This window comes from Lissotriton helveticus, chromosome 2_1 (genome assembly GCF_964261635.1).
Source record: "Lissotriton helveticus chromosome 2_1, aLisHel1.1, whole genome shotgun sequence".
In the NCBI taxonomy this organism is placed as follows: domain Eukaryota; kingdom Metazoa; phylum Chordata; class Amphibia; order Caudata; family Salamandridae; genus Lissotriton; species Lissotriton helveticus.
The window spans coordinates 891,887,415-891,905,672 of record NC_136059.1 but is presented as its reverse complement, the minus strand read 5'-3'; the positions used below and the strand labels follow the sequence as shown (position 1 = coordinate 891,905,672).

The 18,258-nt window shown below is 42.5% G+C and overlaps 1 protein-coding gene across 1 annotated transcript in view; it reads right to left on the bottom strand.

Moving 5' to 3' along the window:
- Positions 1-18,258, bottom strand: part of LYRM7 (LYR motif containing 7) — a 110,979-nt gene that overhangs the window by 41,623 nt on the left and 51,098 nt on the right. Inside the window, exon 3 of the mRNA XM_078675616.1 lies at positions 10,906-10,976. Coding sequence (XP_078531742.1) covers positions 10,906-10,976 — 71 coding nt within the window. The remainder of the gene's footprint in view (positions 1-10,905; positions 10,977-18,258) is intronic.

The following is an 18,258-nucleotide window of genomic DNA, read 5'->3' as shown; positions in this document are numbered from 1 at the left end:
CTCACTACTCACACTCTACTCACTACTCTACTCACTACTCTACTCACTACTCTACTCACTACTCTACTCACTACTCTGCACTCACTACTCACTACTCTGCACTCACTACTCTACTCACTACTCACTACTCTACTCACTACTCTACTCACTACTCACTAGTCTGCACTTCCTACTCACTACTCTACTCACTACTCACTACTCTGCACTCACTACTTACTACTCTACTCACTACTCTACTCACTACTCACTACTCTGCACTCACTACTCACTACTCTACTCACTACTCTACTCACTACTCTGCACTCACTACTCTACTCACTACTCACTACTCTACACTCACTACTCACTACTCTGCACTCACTACTCTGCACTCACTACTCTGCACTACTCTACTCACTACTCTACTCACTACTCTACTCACTACTCTGCACTCACTACTCTGCACTCACTACTCTACTCACTACTCTACTCACATTACTGGTAGTACTGGTGGTGGTGGTACTGGTAGTGGTAGTACTGGTGGTGGTTGTGGTACTGGTGGTTGTGGTACTGGTAGTACTGGTGTTGGTAGTACTGGTGGTGGTGGTACTGGTGGTGGTGGTAGTGGTACTGGTAGTACTGGTAGTGGTAGTCTGGTAGTGGTAGTACTGGTGGTGGTGGTACTGGTAGTACTAGTGGTGGTGGTAGTGGTGGTGGTGGTGGTAGTGGTAGTACTGGTGGCTGTAGTAGTGGTAGTACTGGTGGCTGTAGTAGTGGTAGGACTGGTGGTGGTAGTACTGGTAGTACTGATGGTGTTAGTACTGGTAGTAGTGGTGGTGGTTGTGGTACTGCTAGTGGTAGTACTGGTAGTGGTAGTACTGGTGGTGGTGGTACTGGTAGTACTGGTGGTGGTGGTAGTACTGGTGGTGGTGGTAGTGGTAGTACTGGTGGCTGTAGTAGTGGTAGTACTGGTGGCTGTAGTAGTGGTAGTACTGGTGGTGGTAGTACTGGTAGTATTGATGGTGGTAGTACTGGTATTACTGGTGGTGGTGGTGGTACTGGTAGTGGTAGTACTGGTGGTGGTGGTAGTGGTAGTACTGGTGGCTGTAGTAGTGGTAGTACTGGTGGCTGTAGTAGTGGTAGTACTGGTAGTACTGATGGTGGTAGTACTGGTAGTAGTGGTGGTGGTGGTACTGGTAATGGTAGTACTGGTGGTGGTGGTACTGGTAGTGGTAGTACTGGTGGCTGTAGTAGTGGTAGTACTGGTGGTGGTAGTACTGGTAGTACTGATGGTGGTAGTACTGGTAGTAGTGGTGGTGGTTGTGGTACTGGTAGTACTGGTAGTGGTAGTACTGGTGGTGGTGGTACTGGTAGTACTGGTGGTGGTGGTAGTGGTAGTACTGGTGGCTGTAGTAGTGGTAGTACTGGTGGTGGTAGTACTGGTAGTACTGATGGTGGTAGTACTGGTAGTGGTACTGGTAGTGGTAGTACTGGTGGTGGTAGTGGTAGTACTGGTGATGGTGGTACTGGTAGTACTGGTGGTGGTGGTACTGGTAGTGGTAGTAGTGGTAGTACTGGAGGTGGTAGTACTGGTGGTGGTAGCACTGGTGGTGTAGACACTATAAGGCTTTCAAGCTGGTTCAGAAGAGGAGACGACTGGCCTCGTATCGTGTTGTTGCATGAGTGAATCATTCCAGATACGTTCTCCTTTATTTCCTTTTTATTAATAACATATTACGCGGCTGAGACATGAAAATCCACACACTGACTGGTTTGACTTTGAAACCGTAGACGAAAAAGGCTGCCCTTTTTGAAAGGCCTTTCGTGTGCTGCGCCGGAAATCCTGCATTGATGCACAAACCCAAGTTTATACAGAGAACCAGAAACTACAGACAAAAATAGTGCAGCGCAGCGTGCGAGGGAAGGAAGGTAATGCCGGCCTTTGGAAATGAGAGTATTCAGGAAACACAAGAACTACAGTGTGGACGAGCACGTATGAGTCATCTTCTGTGAGCCTCGCCTGCTGCCTCGCCTCTCGTCATTTTACATTGAACGCGCTCACCGCTCAGACCATCTGGATTGCATTACACGGGCACTCTGACAGCTCCTAATTAAAATTAATGGTCTGCCGTGCGCGTAACCGCACAAAATATGCCAAAAATGGCCGCCGACCATTACATATACCCTATGGCATCAAGACTACTAAAGAAACAGCACCGCGACGACCAATCACTATTAAGATAATAAAATAGCGCACTGAAAATGCACGAGCAAAGAAAAATGTATCCAGCATGAACGAAAAAGCAGCTACAATACGGCTCGCAGCTCCTCCCCACTTCTGACGAAGTGGTGACGTCGCCGAGCCCGTAAAAAGGATGTATTTTATATTCCAAGAAAATATCATCAATAACTCCATCAGGGTTACAACTGAGGTTTTAGAGAGGTGCGGGGGTCAAATTCACAGAGCTGTACGCTAATCTGATCTCAGACAAAGCATAGCAATTACCATTACAATAGCTTATTGCCTGCTATAGCAGGATCTTCTGGCCATTAAAGGCCAGCTCCAGTTTTGAAGGGAGCAGGCCTTTACTGGCCGGTATAACCCAGCTACAGTGGGCTATAAAGTTATTAGAATATTTCGCCCCTTAAGGGCGGAACACCCTAATTGATAAAACAAAGCCATCAGAAACCTATGGGTTTGAAATCCCCAGCAGCTCGAAAGTCTTTAATTCACAGCTCCTGATCTCAATCTTCAACTGTTAACAGCTGCGTGCACTGCCATGACTGATAACTGTTGATCATTCACAGAAAGTGAAAATGGGTGTCAGAAATTAATCCCTGGTTCTCCCTGGCTCAGCTAAACTGTGTTTTCGTGGTTCAACCAAGCAAGGCAGACCCAGGAGCTGAGCAGTGGTCACACATGCCCCCTTCCAAAGCCCATGTGACACTGAGCTACAGGAGGCTGAGATGGTGAAGGCTGCATGCGTCCTGATGCACAGCCTCTACCTTCTGTACCCCTGCCCAACCAACGCATTTTAAAGAGGCAGGGTAAATAGAAAGGCATAAGGCACTTAAATGTTGAGAGCAGTGGACATATACCAGTTTATATAGGCTGCTGCTGCTCCATTGTCTTCAAAGAAGCGCTCAACATTCGAATGTTCTATTGGACATTACAATGAGCTATGTTTTAGAGCAGTGAGCTGCTAGTGCAAAAATAGGCAGCACCCTTCATTTCTTAAAAGAAAGGTTAATGTGGTTCACCCACTGCAGCACTCCAAAGGACATTTTGCTAGCACTATCATGGCACAGAGGGGTGCATTTACAATCCAGGCCCTCCAGTCACAGGTAAAGATAAAAAAAATGTCATGTTATTTCTCCATCAATCCAGTGCAGGGGGAAAATTAAAAGTCCGTGGCCATTCCATTTCACCTCTGGTCCCACCCCAAAAGTTTACGTTTAAAGCTACAATGAGAGGAACTCCAACAGAGGACAGAGAGGAGGGATGGGGAACCACCCCCAAGCTTTTCATAAAAGCAGCTCATGTCATTGTAGAGACAGTCAAATAATGAAGACATGTACCAGAAGTGAACAACGGGCCACCCTACAATACTTTTCAGGTGCACCAAAAGTCTACTGGTTCACGCACATAAACAAGCACACACATTTTGTTAAGGAATTCACAATAATGACAGTACTTATGGTTCAGTGAGACAAAAATAGCTATATTGTTTTAGTGAAAAATGTTGGTGCTCTTTAAGACAACATTCGACAGACTGGAGCTGTTTAGCTCAGGTTCTTCAGTGCAGATCTCATGCTTATTAGTCCTGAGAGAGTAATATGGAGAAATCTAAAAGCATTTTTTTATTTTCACAACAAAGTTGGCATGTAAGAAGAACTTTGCTTGAAACACATCAATTTTGTGGTTTCGTGAAAACACTTTCAGTAGTTTCAGAGACGTATATTACGAAAGCATGTTAAGTGGGCTGCAGAAGGTTCACGGTTTCTGTATTTTGACTTTTAATTTTAGAACTATCCACAAAACCAGGTCGGACAGGCCCAATGAGCATTTTTCTATTGCTGGCTAGTCAAGTATCAAGATTGGCAGGTCTGAAAGATCAGACTGATTGGCCGCTCCTAAGGCCAATGTCTGATGGGTTTTTGGTGAGATCTGTGGGTAGGGGCTGGAGAAGTGTTGTAATCACAGCAGAGCGGATAATGCCCTCAACAAAGACAAAAAACTGAACGCCCGCGTGATTTGCAAAAGACATGGTGAGCTGCACAAACCAGGGATTGGAGCTGGCCCACAGATCCCAGAAGCTATGGAGAGGACCATCTTGGGTTTGTGAAGCTTACCTGAGATCAGCAAACATCAAAAACAGAATAGAAAACACTCAATGTCTAAATGGGTAATGAGGGCAAAGAAGTCTTCTCCATGCATATCTGAAGGCTGTACTAGCAAGACTTATGGCCATGCACAGTAGGTTCGGAGGGTCCAAAGAATGAGAGAAGGAAGCCCCGTGCGCAGATAACATTGCATATGCTAAAACGCCTGTGCAGCATGTTCCTGAGACACAGATGCTGAGAGGAGGGTGTGAGTGAAGCCCACACTGAGTACACAGATTCCGCTATGAATGGCTGAAGGCTGCATGCTACAATAAAAAATGGAAGATGTATTTTTAAGTAATATTTGTGGTCTTCAAAGCAGCCTGGTTTAGTTGAGTATTTATTGTTGTTTTGATTATATCTTGTCTTTTGTACAAAACTACCACAAAAACGAACTATTTTGAAACTAAAACTCGAGGAGATCCAAAAATTCTTGAAGAAAAGACAGTGGGAAAAAATAAGAATGCACATTTTTGTAGTATTTCCTACAGTAGTGAGCAACAAATTGGACAATGGTAGATGTTTTTGTCTCCGAGATATTTGCGTCACAAAAAGGAGTTTGGTCTTTGAAGAATTCAACTTTTGTGCATTTTGACCAAATATTTACAATTCATCCATCATCCGTGTTATGCAGATTTGTAGAGTGCACTGTCACATGGGAGAGTATCTTGGTGCCCTGGCACTGAGCAGGTGGGAGCCTACCCAAACCTAGGGTTGTGTGGAATGTGTACAAGTAGGAGTCTAAACGAGTGGAGGTCTCCGGAAGATTTACAAAAGCAGATGCACTTGTTGAGGTATGCTGGGCCTGTGTTATGTAGTGCCTTGCAAGTGTGGGTGAGGAGGTTTGAATTGTGCTCATTTGCGAGTGTCTGAGATGTCAGGCTTGGATTCCAATGGTCTTTAAGCTGTGTAAGAGGATGGGATGGTAGATGGTGCCAAGCACTTCAGAGTTCCAAGAGAATGATAGCTGCTGTGTCTCCACTGTCCAAAGTCATGCAGATGTCATCCGTGGTGGGTCTGAAACCAGACTGAATGGTGTTGAGGAGTTGGTGGTTGTTGAAGCTTTTGGTGAGACACCTGTTGATGATCTTCTCTAAGACCGTGCCCAAGAATGGTAGGAGGGAGATCGGTCTGTAGTTTGCGAGTATTAGAGGATTCGCAGAGGGTTTAATCTTCAATGGGGTTGCAGTTTGTGTTTCCAAGTATCTGGAAAGGTCGCGGAAGAGGTGGAGGTATTCAGGATGGATGTGAGCATGACACTGATTGGTTGCAGTCCTCTGGAGTAGACATGGTGGTGATCGGGGTTCGATGAGGTCACTGAATGGATGGAGTTAATGGTGGCAGCAGTTTCTTCCAGGGTGATGACGGGCTATGTGGTTAGCACTGGTTCTTTAAATAAGATCGGGAGATGTTTGGTAAGGTTTGCTGGGTCCGATTGTGGGTTTAAGTTACTGTAAATGGCTGTGATTTTGTTGCTGAAGGATTAAGATTGTTGCTGAGGCCCTGTGAGGTGGTGATCGAATTGGAGGCAGCCGCTCATGAAGTGAAATCTCTCACGATGGAGAACATTTCTTTGCTTCTGGTGGTGCTGGTATCGATGTGCTCTGCCAGAGTAGCATGTTTGGTGGTTCAGACCATTTGGTGATAGCAGCCCAGGAAGTATTTGAACGTGCTCCTGTCTTTATTTTTCTGGCTCATTCTCCATTTGCGCTCTAATTGTTTGCAGTCATGTTTATCAGTCTAAGTTCCTCTGTGTATCAACTCGCCTGGGGTCTAGATTTTGTTTTATTGTGCTTAAGGGGAGCCAAGAGTCAGAGAAGGAGGTGATCAAACTGTAGAAATTCTTGATGGCTTTGGGGAGACTGTTGCCGAGTTTGGTTTAGTGCATTTTAAGATCTAAGTTCCTGTCCTGGTCAGTGATTATGTTCCAGTTTCGGGGGGCAGGTCTGGCAGTGGTGCATGTGCATTGGGCCAGGACAGGGATGCTGAACTTAATGAGGCGTGGTCTGTCCAGGACACCAGTGTGGTTTTTTCGACTCGGAGGTTGTTTAAGGTAACAAAAATAGGGTCCTGTGTTGCAAAATATATATAAATATCCATATAAATTCATCTGTATGCACTTCAAAAGATATCATGCTTAGATATATCACAGTAACATGAGGCCTGGATCTCCCAAGGGCTTCCTATCTGACCTTGACTGGACATGCTTCAACACCTATTCTGAACCCCCTTAGAGGTCACTCTGCTTGTCCTGACTTCATGATAGTTCCCTATCCGGTTGTGCAAGTTGCTTACACAGTGCCGAGCCAGCCTTTCTGGTCTGCCTCTATCCAGCTGTTTATAATTGGCATGGTGCAGATCTTGCACATCCCTGTTAGCCATAGTTGGCTTGATGCCTTATTCTAGTTCTGTGGACATGGCATTTCTTAAATGCATATAGCACCCAGAAACCAGTCACTCTAGGAAGAAGCGGTCTGAGAGCCCCTAAGGCAGGAGACCTGACTTTTTCCTTGCTAATTAGCAATGATGCATGCTTTTGGTACCACTAAATACATGTCACTCTGTTTCTGAGCAAACCTGCTATGTCTGGTGAGTTTCATTCATTTGCTCATGGGAGGGTGCCAGTATTTCCCCATCAGAATAGTGTCAGAAGTAGGATATTGGAGGACTGTGATGTCACCGGTCGGTAAGTGAGCCGTAAGATTAAATGCTGACTTGCCTCACTGCAAGTGACCTTTCAGCCTTTCAAATGCGTATTTAACATATAGTATTAATAAAAGGGGCATTGACTGGCATTTAAAATAGACAGGGGACTGTAGAGAATGTTATTAAAATATTCTCTGTATCAATACACTAATTGATATGTGGCATACACTGAAGGAGAGCCTGGGTTAGAGAATAATTTATGTATACCTACACATATAAGAAGTAGTGAAACAGGTGACTGGTAATCCATTGCAGGAGACCCTATGCTAGGATGGGGTATTGATTTTACCCACAAAAAAAGAAACACTCCCAGAATATAGTGAGTGGAGCTTCTGATTTGCGGGTTGCACCGGAACACAGGGAAATGATTTTCAAATATGCGTAGTTATGTCATGGATGAATGACTGCATTTTAATAGGGTATTGATCTTCAGTACTGGACCTCTATGTTTCCTTGAAATGTTTCTTTAATTTATATCAAAAAAAGGGGCGTATTAGTGCATTTGAAAAGCAAACGGGTTTTATGTGATGTCTCTGGCTGGTTCATAACTGTTGATGTTCCTCTTTTTAGCACATTCTATCCACTACCTAACAACTTTTCCTTTGTAGGAGACCTTGTGTATTTATCTTTCAGGGTAAGTGCACATAATGAGTAAACAAAACACATTTCATGAGAGGGGATCTCAGAAGAAAATCATGGTAAGCCCACTGGAAGTTTGTTTAAAAACTGGCAGGAGGAAAAAAGGTTCAAAACAAATCATCACCAGATAGCCCTGCAGATAAAGGTAAGAATATGAATTATATCAAATATGTTAAGTAGCTGCACGCTACTATGGAAAGTGAAGCAGTAACAAAGTATAGATGTGTGAACATTCCATTAATTTATTTCCACAATGGTAAAAATTTGAATAAAACCTCGAGGCAGAATTGCCTAGCATTCCATATAAAAAGAAAATGGACTTTGCATACATTGTCCTGTGTTTCATAGAAGATATTTTGTGTTTGTTTCTGTACATAATTGATGTATTAAGGATTGCTCATGTTTTATGTACCACTTGTAAATGTTATCTCATAGCAAATAAAGCGCTCTGAAACCTTTGAGTATAGTTAGACCTATATACATTTTAAAATAATAATAATTGTAACATGGTAATGTTAAAACTAACTTTTCCTAGGAAAGGGCACTATATAGGAAAAGAGTAGGCCTCACAGACAACAAAAAGACAAATGTTCAAAGTAGCAGTAAAATGTGCACACTGACCTAGAGCTTCAAAAAGGCTCCTGTGCAAAATGTTACATCACGCTACTTACATACATGATATTAAATATTAAAAGCATTCACATTGTGTGAATAATTGGTGGCTGCTGTATGGGTAAAATGCTAAAATAAAAGCGATATATTTTAACTGGCATGGAATGCCTGGGTTTTACTAGAATGCACTGAGCTAACTCCCAGCACCAGCTGCTGCCTTCTCTCCTGAGAAGTGTAGAAGCTGACACCTGCCGGTCATAAAACACAGCTAAAGGCACAAGCTACAAGTAAAGACTGTGGCAACCAGGTTTTAAATTAGTATCAAATAGCACATAAAAGCACGTACATTATAGACAACTAGTCTTGAAAGTTAGAAATATAGCTTCATTATTTTGGATAAAAGAAAAAGGATGAAAGTCAGGACTTTCTTTCCTAAGAAGCACATTTGTAGTTCTAATGGTAAATAATGCCTTATTTCCAAAAGGGTAAAATAACTTTCTATGTTTCATTAAAGCTTCTGTGCTTAGTTTCAAAAGAAGCTTTGTTGGTGTTATAAATAAATGCATTTAAAGACAAAAATAAAGGAATGAGGCTTGCTTTTCATATGTAGAAACAACAAAAGGGTTAGTGATTATTATTAAAAAATTACTACATGTAAAGAGTATTTAAAGTCATTGCACTAAAATCGTTTTTGCATTTTAATGAACTTTAGAATATCTAATAACCCTACTGTAAACAAAATATAAATATTTGCAAAGTGTGTATTCAGATTTCAATGTGCACATTAAGGGTGTGTCCAGCAATGTGGGTAGGTCCCTTTACTCGTTGAGGGAGGCCCAGGTTTCCAAGGTCTATGATGAGTGTTTTTCAGTTGGGGTCGGTGTGGTTTTCCAGGTGAAAGTTCAGGGGGTAGTATGTAATTGCTAATTTTGAGGGTGAAATTTGCTGTGATGGGGAGCTTGAACAACAAGTATTCCAGTTGGAGGATGACATGTCATGAAGGTGGTACAGCTGATGGCTTTCTTGGGGATGATGGTGATTTCACCACCGGGCTTGTGAAGTCTGTCATACAGGATGATCTTGTAGCCAGGGGGATGGCTGTGCCCATGTCAGGTACCGGTGCAGAGTTCAGCCAGGTTTCTGTGAGGAAAAGTAGGTCTGAGGTATTGTTGTGCACTGAGTCCAAGATCTCTGTGATGTGTTTGGTGATGGAGTGGGTGTTGAGGAGCATGCATCTGAGTGCAGAATGTTCTGTGGGTGGTTTCAGGACTGTGTGCGAGAGTTGGGTGTTGTTGGTGTGGTGAGTGTTAAGTGTAGGTAAGTGCATGAAATCTTGCAGGAAGACCAGGAGAATGCTCTCTCTGTGTTGTATTGTGTGGCAAGTTTAAGAGAGCAGAAAATTCAAAAGCAACACAAGCTGGACTGCTGAAGGGTGAATTTTACCCTTGTAGGTCATTTCTATATCAGAATCTGAGGATCTTAACAATTCGAATAACCCCCCAAGAAAACGTTGTTGTGGCTGCTATTACAAAAGGGAATGGAACTGGAGATTTTGGATTTCAATCTGCAGAAAAATAAATTGGGGAGGCCTACAGGGTAGGGTGAGCACCCCTTACATGAGGAAGGATGTATGGTGGGATTAGATAACTGAATAACAGATGCTATTTTCCTGATGAAACAGAAATAATTTCACGCTGCAAAATTTGCAATCCCAATGGAGTGCTTCTCATCCTATTGGTTGGTGCTCATCACATCGATTACAGAAGCTATGTAGAGGGTCATTCTGGAGTCCAAGCACATTGTGATGAAGCGCTTACACTTAACTACCCCCAGTAATTGTGTACGGCAAAAGCCAGTGGCCAGAGTGCTGACGTTATAAGGTCTGGACAAAAAGAGCACATCTCGTCCACCAGAATCCAAATGAGGTTATCTTTAGGCTTTACCTAGAAGCCTAGGGGATCAGAGCTAGGTTTTTGGCCACGGTCCATGCTTTGACCACCAACCATCATAGTAGCTATACCAATCTAACTGATGCTGTCACGGGGGGTTAAATATGTAGGGTGACCAATCATGTCATTCATGGCATTTGTGATATCATTCTAGAACAAAAAGGTATGGTGCCTGTTACTGCCATCTGTCTTAGCATCCACCTCTCAAAGAAAGTTTGAAAGCACAGATCCAAACAAGGTCATTATGTTAATCTGCCCTTCTGTTTTGAGAGAAATGGGCCAAATGGAAGTCAGATGACTAGACTCTTAGAAAGGACTTTTCTTGGGCCACGCTACCAACAGTAAGCTCAAGGGGGGAAAAAAGGCTTCACCTTTAGGCACTAGGTTGCTTTGACTGTGTGGAAGCTCAGCCAATATTCATATCAAGACTGCTGCCTCTTTCCCCTATAGTTAAATTTGAAGATTCATATTTGGAGCCACTCCAGTGTTACTAAGGCTTTCTTAACAGAAAGCAGTACTTTTGTGAAGATATTGGACATTACGCTGTACCAAGTGGTAGACATGGCCAATTGGCACGGGATCACATGGTACGTGTCACAAAAAAAAGAAACATAATTGAAATTTGACGTAAAAGCACCTCTGCAACTTTCTCTGGGGATGAAAGATTCTTGTTCTTCTTGAATTCTTCATTAATCTTTTGCCTTGCAGCTGGAAGAAAAAGCAACCATGATTAATATTTTCTTAACATGTACTGCCATACATAACATGATCAAGAAAATAATTTACTTGCACATACTAGACTAACCACTTATGACAAGAATGCGGTACAATGAAAATACACACGTTTGTCTTAGACTGTAGGACTTTCAGAAGTGTTAATTCTACCAGTGATGTAGATTAGAGTGGCATTGAGTTCTGTGGTGTGGCACTGTGTGGAGTGGAGCAGAGTGGAGAAGCATACAGTGGAGTGGCATAGAGTAGAGTGGTTTAGATTAGATTGGTGTAGAGTTGTAGTGATTTAGCCACTTTAGTGGTCTGATGCTCTGTGATGACCCTCGATCATCACCATTGTGTACTGACTTTAGTGTGATATGTTACTTTAGCCTTAATGTAGGATGGTCTTGCATTAGAATAATCTTGCCAAAGAATAGAAGGTATGGGATGTCGAGGTGCAGAGGTTTTGGTGATGGTGCACACATGTGCTCCATAGTGGATACTGAGGGATTAAGGGCATAGTGTTATTTGAGTTAGGTGAATTATGACTTTAGCCTATTGGCTTTGACGTGGTCTAATATCATTCTGCTTTCCAAGTAGTAGAGGCCTATGCTTGAGCAACTCCATATTCTAAACTGCAGCCATCTCCTGAGCCTCTGTAGGTGAGAGGTTATATTTTAGATTACATGTGTTGTCCACCAGTAGTGAACCAGACAGGACCGGTTCTTATCGGGTGGAATGTGCTCTCTCGATGCCACAGTCATAGCAAAACGCTTGGCCAGCTGCTTGTTGTGATCTTGGTACGAGGTGGTACAGGAATCCAATGAGAACTGTAGGCGGAGTTAGCTAGAAACTTCGATGGAGAGCTGCATTCTATATTAGAGAAAGGGGGTCCGAGAGAGGGTGAGATGCTGAGATGCTGGTCTGGTGTTTTGGCGGTCTGATGATACATCACGGTGCAGACATGCAGACGTGTTTTTGCAACAGAGAGTCCGGACCCAACCATAGAGGGAAAGAGAGACGGACCCTTCTTCAGATGACAAGACGCCTGAGATTATGGTGAGGTGTTCCAGGTGTACTTATTGTATCTAACTATGCTTTTATTTTCAGGTTCTATGTATATGTATGTGTTGATGATTGCTACTAATGTTTACTGTGATGTTTAGGTATTTCTTTCTTTTGTCATCCTATTATCATGTAATAAAGAAACCCTAGAGCATATCATTTGTTTGTATTCCTTGTGAGGGAAGGTCGGAACCCATTTTTACCAAGTACTTACAGACGGATGGGCGATTCCCCTCTAATGGGTAATTGTTGATACAGGAGGGAAATCGGCTCCCATCAGGGATGTCTAAATTACATTGCTAGGAGGAGCATGCGCTGTGTACCCTCTCAGATGGGGAGGTGTTGTGACTTGTTGTTATTAGCGAGCTCCTCTGCAATGGTCTTATATGTTGTCAGTGTTTATTCCTTTCTTGGGTAAGTATTGTGAAATGTGGTGTCTTTCTGGATCCTGAGAAAGGATGTGGTAAGTAATGGCCTGGTGACTGACAGAAGCACCAAAACATACAGAGAAGTAGGTCATTACAATTTGGCGTAGTCGGTTGCAGGATATGAACGTTGATTTAAAAGGGGAAAATATTGGGGTTTTTTTAGAAATTGAAAGCAGACTCTCAGATATCATTTGATTTATTTGCATGGGGTTAGCCCATATGGTGTTCTGGCTCATGAGTGAGCTAATTGTGTTGGGATGAATGAGAATTGCTGTGTGTATAAAGGTGTTTTGTATAAAGGGCTTGTGAATAGTTTTTTTTTACGTTGGGCAGAAAGGGCGGGATCTCTTTATAGTGTTCAGTAAAAATAAATGCATTTAAAATGTTATCAACTGCAACATGAATGTAACATCTCAGAATATAACCCTGAAAGGTGGGATGACGTTTCAGACAGAGATAGTGGGGTTATTTTTAATGTGTTGTTAAACATGCAGCCACAATTTGAGCATTTGCAAAAAGAGCTGAGGGAAATGTTAATTGATGCCCAGTGTGAAAATATTCCTTTGAAAACAGAATTAAACGTGAATGATTTACATGTGAAAAATGTTACAGAAAATCTAGTCAGGTTGCCAATTGCACAGGCTGTTTTAATTAATTCTTCCGAAGAGAGTTTTCAGTCAGAAAGGAAAGTGCAAAAGGATAAGAAGACCCGTGTTTTAGAATTAACTATCACCAGGGGTGGAAATAAATCAGACCTAACAGTGCATGATACATTTTGCTTTGAACGACAAATGCAACCATATGATTTTGAAAGTGTACAACAGCAGAGTGTATATGACTGGTTAATCCAAAAGTTTAAAAATGTATTTTGTGATTTTACCCAAAAGCAATGTGCTCCTTTTAGCAGGGTAGAAAGAAGTCAAATGCCCATGACTCTGTGCTTTTGCACACTAAAAGATACTGGACAGAACAGCGTGAGAAAAAATGTGATTTGCTTATGGGAGATTGCACTAGTGGTAAAATGGCCCAATTGGACAGGGAAAGCTGTCTGCGCAGAGTAGAACTGAACAGAAACAGATTTGGTAACATCAATCACAAGAATAAAATGTTTTAGTAAATGTGAAATTCCTAGATTATGACAATAAACTGATGCTGCCCCAAATGTTGTTACAGAAATGTAATGTGATGTTGTTATGCAACTTTTTAAGGTTGCCAATGTTTTATACATGATAGTTTAAATTTGCCTGAATTAGCTAAACAGAAGAGCAGAGCATTTAGAAATAGAACGCAGGATTTTGATGGAAGTCAAAAGAGGTTGAGTCTGTTTTTTGTCTTAGACGAAAGAAAGGGTTTTTTGACATCATGCTGTTCCATTTAAGAATGGAAAATTCCACAGCTTTTGGGTTGTGAACGGCTGGGTACTGACATGCTTTGAACTTGAGGACATAACATGCATTCCCCAGAGCCTCCTCTTCCCTGGGGCTCTTTGTAAGGGAGGCGGCGATCGCAGGAGCAGTCTCCTCTCTGCTTGTTATGTTTGGCGAGCATCCAATTCTTTCCGCGGAGAATCTGTTTACGGGAGGGGTAATTCCACTTCTCTGGTTAGAAAGCTTCCCTCAATTAGAAATGTAAGGAGGCTTGTAAAGGTGCCCATTCCCTATGAGGAGGTAGGCAGGGCAGACAGAAATTGGCAGGCGCTTCGCTCTTGGAATGTGAGCTCTTCGAAGGGAGGGGTTGCGAGGCAGAGAGCAGTCTGTCTCTGTTATGGTTGAAACTGAGCCAGCCCTGGGACGCATATATTTCTGTAAGGGAGGGGCCTGATAGCAAGGAGTGAGAAGGGAGTGAAGCTGACGTCTGGCTGGGATAGAAAAAATCAGATTTTGCCCAAATAAACTTAGAGAATATAATGCAGGTAGCATTCTTAAGCTATTCCCCAGATCTAGAGGGGAGCTTTGCAGACAGAAATTAAAATATTGGACTTTGAAAGATGTAAAAAGAAAATTGTGTGCTTTTGAATTGGAGTTTTTTGCAAGACATGTGATACTTGTTTATCGTTTCAGATTGCGGTGCCGGGTTGCAAGTGATGCCCTCCCTGTATGCATGGGCCCTCACCCCCCCCCCCCCCCCTTTTATTATTTTATTTTATTATTTTAGTTTGTTATTTTTTGGAGAGTGAACCCCCCCCCCCCTCCCAAGCCTGGAGCCAGACTGGACGGTGGTGATGTCCTGGGGCTGATGGCAGAAGGGAGCTGATGATCTATGGAGAACCAGATCGGATGGGGTTCTTCCTTGCTGAGGGTATACGGAGGAAGTTGGATGCCAGAGGGCTGCCATCTACACCGATGGACTGCTTCTTTCTAAGTGAAGGGATCAGCAGAGTGTGCTGCAATTGGAACTGTCCCCTTCGAGTGAGGCTGACTTTGAAAGCATGAGAGCTGTGTGGCTTTCACACAGGAGAACTGCTTGTGCAACCTGACAAGAGACTGTGGTGTTTTTTGTTTTGCTTTTTTCACAGACAAGAACACTTTTTTTCAGTAGAGACACTTTGCGGCAATTGGAGTCGATATTTTCTGAGCTACAGTTGGCTGCCTTGGCAGTAGAATTTGCAGTTTCATTATTAGAGGTTCAAATGACACGAGCTGAATTATTTTTAGATATTTCACCTGAGTTCTTGTTTTAGGTAATGCAGTAAGTTTAAAAGGAACAAAAAGAGAAAACCAGTTCATTATGATCTGCTTTGAATTCAATGTTTTTGAGTAGTCACTTTAACACGAGAGTTATTGATTATGTTTTGGAGTCTGTAATGCACTTTTTCACTTGTAGGTACTCTTTCAAATATGGCCTACAGTCTTGAATCTTTCACTCTGAAAATTTAGTTTTTTAAGGTTTTGCCTTTAAATGAGACATGCACTGTTTCAATGACACTCAACTCTTCAGTCAGATTTTATTCAGTTGCTGGTTATTATGCTTTGATGCCGCTTTTACAGTTAACAGATAAAGTGCCCCAATGATAGTTTTGCTTTTCAGTCATAATGTTCAGTTGCAGTTACTTTGCAATAATGCCTATTTTGCAGTGATTTTATTTTTGATATATGTGAATGGTGATGTTCAAGTGTCAAGGGGTGCAATGTAGTGACTCAGCCACTTTAGTGGTCTGATGCTCCGTGATGACCCTCTATCACCACCATTGTGTACTGACTTTAGTGTGATATGTTATTTTAGCCTTAATGTAGGATGGTCTTGCATTAGAATAATCTTGCCAAAGAAGAAGGTATGGGATGTCGAGGTGCAGAGTTGTTGGTGATGGTGCACACATGTGCTCCATAATGGATATTGGGGGATTAAGGGCATAGTGTTATTTGAGTTAGGTGAATTATGACTTTAGCCTATTGGCTTTGACGTGGTCTAATATCATTCTGCTTTCTAAGCAGTAGAGGCCTATGCTTGAGCAACTTCATATTCTAAACTGCAGCCATCTTCTGAGCCTCTGTAGGTGAGAGGATTTTATTTTAGATTACATGTGTTCTCCACCAGTAGTGAACCAGACAGGACCGGTTCTTATCGGGTGGAATGTGCTCTCTCGATGCCAGTCATAGCAAAACGCTTGGCCAGCTGCTTGTTGTGCTCTTGGTACGAGGTGGTACAGGAATCCAATGAGAACTGTAGGCGGAGCTAGCTAAAAACTTCGATGGAGAGCTGCATTCTATATTAGAGAAAGGGGGTCCGAGAGAGGCTGAGATGCTGAGCTGAGATGCTGGTCTGGTGTTTTGGCGGTCTGATGATTTATCACGGTGCAGACGTGCAGTCGTGTTTGTGCAACAGAGAGTCCGGACCCAACCAGAGAGGGAAAGAGAGACGGACCCTTCTTCAGATGACAAGACGCCTGAGATTATGGTCAGGTGTTCCAGGTTTACTTATTGTATCTAACTATGCTTTTATTTTCAGGTTCTATGTATATGTATGTGTTGATGATTGCTACTAATGTTTACTGTGCTGTTTAGTTATTTCTTTCTTTTGTCATCCTATTATCATGTAATAAAGAAACCCTAGAGCATATCATTTGTTTGTATTCCTTGTGAGGGAAGGTCGGGACCCTTTTTTACCAAGTACTTACAGAGGGATGGGCGATTCCCCTCTAATGGGTAATTGTTGATACAGGAGGGAAATCGGCTCCCATCAGGGATGTCTAAATTACATTGCTAGGAGGAGCATGCGCTGTGTACCCTCTCAGATGGGGAGGTGTTGTGATTTGCTGCGTACCCTCTCGGATGGGGAGGTGTTGTGACTTGCTGTTATTTGCGAGCTCCTCGGCAATGGTCTTATATGTTGTCAGTGTTTATTCCTTTATTGGGTAAGTATTGTGAAATGTGGTGTCTTTCTGGATCCTGAGAAAGGACGTGGTAAGTAATGGCCTGGTGACTGACAGAAGCACCAAAACATACAGAGAAGTAGGTCATTACAAGAGTGGAGTGGAGTAGTGCAGAATGGCTTGGAGTAGAGTGGGGTGGAGTTGAGTTCTGTAGAGTGGAGTAGAGTTGCGTGGTGTATAGCTGAGTAGAGTGGTGTAGAGAATAGTGGCATTGTGTAGAGTAGATTAGAGTGGGTTGAGTGGCAAAACATATAATGGCATAGGGCAGAGTGGCATACAGTGGGTTGGGTTAGGCTGGCATGGAGTGGAGTGGCAAAGCACAACGTACAGTAGCATAGAGTGGCATAAAGTGGAGTGGTGTAGAGTGGAATGGCATGGTTTAGAGTAGAGTGCCCTAGAGTGCACCGGAGTAGAGTGGAGTGACAGAAAAGAGTAGCACAGAGTAGATGGAACAGAGTGGGGTGGCGTAGAGTTGTGTATAGTGGAGTGCAGAGGCTCAGAGTGAATTAGCTTAGAGTGGCATAGAGTAGTAGTGAAGGTGGAAGTAATTAATGCATCAATAGAAATGGCAGATAAGGTGAAAGCAACATAAATAGGAAGCTGTATACCTGTGTTAAAAGCAGGAAAGTACATTGCAAATGCAGTAATACCAAAATGCTTGAAAAATACAAAAAAATAGTGAGCTGCAAAGAGACGAGAAAGAACAAAGACGAGGAAGAACACATGTAGTTGGTCCATGCTCCAGGGAGGGGCTACCAAAAAGAAAGGAAGGAAAGCCTGCAAGAGCTAAGTAATCAAATTAAAAGGCTGCAAGTGAGAGTGACAACTAATGGTATGCTGTGGGTGGGTTGTAAGCCCACTGAAGAGTAAACAATACGTTTTGCAGCACAGCACATGTGATGTGTAGGTGAGACCAAAAACAGCACAGTAGGCAAGATAACAAAGGCCCTGTATTCAAATTCAAATTCAAAAGAGACTTTATTCTGTGTGTTTCAACCCTAAAAGTGCATAGACATACAATACATACAAAAAATAAAATACAATTACAGATGTTAAAAAAAAAAACTCGCTACATTAGGTCCATAGTGCTCAAGTTCATTATAATCACATCAGTCATTGGTCCAAACAGATTCGCAGTTTAAGAGACAGTTTTAAAAATTCAAGAACTTGGAGGACACTATCACTGTGCAGCAATTGTAAATATAAAAAGGCTGGTCGTATCTGGTTAAAATTTAATTTCTTTAAGAGAGCAATTAAAAAGCGTTTACGTGGGTATTCATAAAATCTGCATAAAAACATAAAATGCAACATATCCTGTGGAGACTTTCCGTCGCAGCCACAGGATATTGGATTTTTACAGAAGCTCTCCTTTTTGGGTCTGATAAGCAGATGTTGAAACAGATTAAATCTGAAT